We start from the raw sequence: 3,484 nt of genomic DNA, 5'->3' as shown, positions 1-3,484 counted from the left end.
ATGAATCTTTAATTCATTAAATTACAATTGAATTTATAATCTGTCATTAGGGCTACCCGATAAATTTGTGAAAGAGAGAGAAGCAACATCATGAAAAAAATGCTAAAACCACCTCAGTAGATGTTGAAATTTAACAGCTGTTAAATAATCATCAATATTACAGTTTATATATCAGCTTCTCCTATATTTTCTCCATTTTTTGTCACTGATTTTTTTAGTAGGCTACTTCTTCTTGTTATCAGCTCTTTGATTAGGTATTGAATAATTCATTTGTCATACTTGAATTCGTGTAATGAATGATTAATCACGATTTGGTGGCGGCGAGAATACCGGTAACGTGTTATTTCATTCTCTAAAAATTGATTACTGGTTGAAAATCATGTTGAAAGAAGAATGTTCCGGTTATTTCTTTCATGGTTTCTGATATTGTTCAATTCCTCCCAATCACGAACAAAAGTTATAGATGAGTCATGATACAGCAAATAATGTAATTCAAATGACTGAATCCACTTTTCATTTTCATTATGGTATAATCTTCTTTGAACTAGGATATTTTTCAATTATGTATACATTCTCAAGAATAGGCGTTACTCGTATTACCGTGCTTAAATGTTAACATTTTCGACATTTCTCTCTCTCTCTCTCATCAATTTGAACGTGTACATCTCATCTTGGATGATCAATATCACAAATAATCTCAATTTCAACACGTTTAAGGTAGAGTCTTGGATTTCTTTGATCATTACAAGCAAACCACGACTCCATATTTTTAACAACGGATGTCGAATCGCAGACAAAATGTATTACAATATCAGCGAGTCATTATTTGCACAGCGTTAAAATCGATTTACTGCAGTGTAGACATCTGTGCAAGTGAAATTTGATGAAAAACGAGTGTATAAGCTGATGATTGAGTTGAGTTGGAGAATAATAACGAATAGACACAGTAGAATGGTTATTATTGCATGCATCGCAGCGGTTCTGTAGCCTCCACTTCGGCAATTCATCCGATATGAGTCTCAAATTTTTCATTGTGAGTAGGCTACTATATTTAAAAAAGAAAATGTTTGTTCATGAGTAGCATACTATATGGAAAAACAGTGTAGTAGGCCAATCAGTGGAATTTTTCAATGCTGCTCCTCAGACAACAGGTCGAAACCCACAACTGCCTCCTTAACTTAAATCATATATATTGTATATGTAATTCAGTGCATTTACTGCAGGCAATTGAATTATACACCTCATTGTTTATGAATGTAAAGCTGTGGGGAAACATAGTTACATATAATTACTGAGGAATAATTATGAGTATTGATTTAATTCTAGTACTTACAAGTACCCTTTTTATTTCATTTTAAACACGACTAGGTTCAGGTATTCATACCATTCAAAGTGATTCTATGAACCTGTAATAATTGAACTTTCAAGTTGCTACTATAGTCCAGTCACTATATACATTCTATTATATACATATATATGCTTGCAACAATGACTCTTGAGATTGCCACATGTTTATGATATTGAACTGATTATTCCCTTTCATCAACTCATTTCTGTTTGGTTTTCAACTCGAATTTTATTTTGCAGGCTCGTACAGCGTTCGTCCTCTTATTTCTCCAGCAATCATCTGAAGGATTCCATCGTAGAGACTGCGGATATCCATACCGATATCCTCCCTGTTACATTCTGCACTATAATCCTTATCATCATCAGGGCATTCTCAGCTGCCCACAGTGTGCTTGCTGCAGCAATGATCATTATCCCAGACAAGAGACCCAATCCCCTATAGGGACGTTCAGCGCACCTGACATTTCTGTTCAAAATGAAGTACATAATTTTAAATTATATGTACATGGAAATAAGAATAAAGTAGATGTAGCGAACAATGATATGGAAAAGAAACAAATCTCACCATCACAAGGAAAAATGTCTGTTAAAAATATCGTAAACAATACAATGATAGGGTTGTATGGAGATGATAATGACGTGCGAATAGCAAATGCTAAGGTGAACATGTATTAATGGTCATATCCTATCATTGAAAAAATCATGTTAATTATCTAATTCAAATATTGATGTTGACGGTGTTTCACAAATAAATATATAGGCTATCATATCCATGTTCATTATTCAAGTTGACCTTTATTTGAAAACGGCAATAGATTTCCTAGAAAGCCATTCAGTTTAGTACATAATGTTACAATAATGTTTATATGGTAACCATTATTAGTCCAGGCAACGAATGCTCAAAAAAGGTATAGAAGGAAAAGTTTGGAACACAATTTTTGAGCCCGCAGCTCTTTTAAGGATAGTAAGGGGATAAACAAACCAAAAGTCCCCTGTGCTAAGGGGGTGGAGGTGGTTTGAAAGTACCATAATTTGTTTTCTACACATAATTATCTCGAACAATATGCGTCTTTTGGAAGTTTTTGTCGAATACAAAATTAAAGCTTACAAATTAGCCTACAAGTTTCATTTGAAACATTTTCCCATATCTCTTCTATAGTTTTCTAGGTGCTCTCGAATGAGTCTCATTTCTGGAAAAAATTGAGGAGCTCCGTAATATTATTGAGAAAAATGGCGGATAATCACTAAAAAAAACATGTTTTTCACGGTTTTCTCGGAAACGGCTCTAACGATTTTCTTCAAATTTATACCATGGATAGCTATTTATTAGCCCTATCAACTGACATGAGCTTCATTTCTGGGAAAATTTCAGGAGCTCCGTAATATTATTGAGAAAAATGGCGGATAATCACTAAAAAAACATATGTTTCACTATTTTCTCAAAAATGACTGACCGATTTTTTTCAAATTCATACCCTGTATAGTTATTTATCGGCTTTATTAACTGGAATGAGTCTCCTTTCTGAGAAATCAATGAGGGGTCCACCCCATCCTTGAGAAATGGACTTTGTAGCCTCTTTCTCGTGCATGAGGTAGGTAGGTAGAGCAGTTCATAAAAAGAACACATCGAGATATTTCATCTGTAGAACAGCTGTTTCGACGACTTTTAAAAAATATCGAATTTCACAATTTACACAAAGGAAAAAGTACTCTGAAAACAACTATACACATATACAGAAGTCTGATCGTAGTTTCAAATATGTTGCCGCCAATCGTCATTATGTTATTCCCCTAAATCATTCTCGTTTAAGAATGAGGCTTATAGTTAGTTCAATGAGCAAGGAAAGTTGTGTGAGTGTACCACACCAGATTTTTCTAGGTGCTCTCGAAGGTGTCACATTTTAAGAAAACCCCTTTCGGCTCCAATTTTTTCATGTTTTGTCTTATAACTTTTCAACGATTGATTGAAAAAATCCGTGCTAATCATGAGCTCATAGAGCATCATATTCTCTTCAATTTCATGTATTATTATATTTATTTACGCATCTCCCCACGATTGTTACAGCCGTTATGGTGTTGAGTGTAAAATCTTCAGTTAAACAACAATAGATCAATTGACAGGGAAATTTGGATGAAA

The 3,484-nt window shown here is 34.0% G+C and overlaps 1 protein-coding gene across 3 annotated transcripts; it reads left to right on the top strand.

Moving 5' to 3' along the window:
* Positions 1-543: 543 nt before the first annotated feature.
* On the top strand, positions 544-2,114 carry LOC111052676. 3 transcript variants are annotated; one of them, XM_022339421.2, is made up of 2 exons: positions 544-717; positions 1,588-2,114. In XM_022339421.2, the coding sequence occupies exons 1-2, from the start codon at positions 610-612 to the stop codon at positions 2,020-2,022; spliced, it is 543 nt and encodes a 180-aa protein (XP_022195113.2). In that variant the 5' UTR covers positions 544-609; the 3' UTR covers positions 2,023-2,114. The 3 variants fall into 3 exon arrangements, with proteins under 3 accessions (XP_022195113.2, XP_022195115.1, XP_022195116.1); XM_022339423.2 differs by having other exon boundaries at positions 699-1,033; XM_022339424.2 differs by lacking the exon at positions 544-717 and adding an exon at positions 728-1,151.
* The last annotated feature ends 1,370 nt before the right edge of the window (positions 2,115-3,484 follow it).

Source organism: Nilaparvata lugens, chromosome 11 (genome assembly GCF_014356525.2).
Source record: "Nilaparvata lugens isolate BPH chromosome 11, ASM1435652v1, whole genome shotgun sequence".
NCBI classification, from domain to species: Eukaryota; Metazoa; Arthropoda; class Insecta; order Hemiptera; family Delphacidae; genus Nilaparvata; species Nilaparvata lugens.
This window is presented reverse-complemented; position numbering and strand designations above follow the sequence as displayed.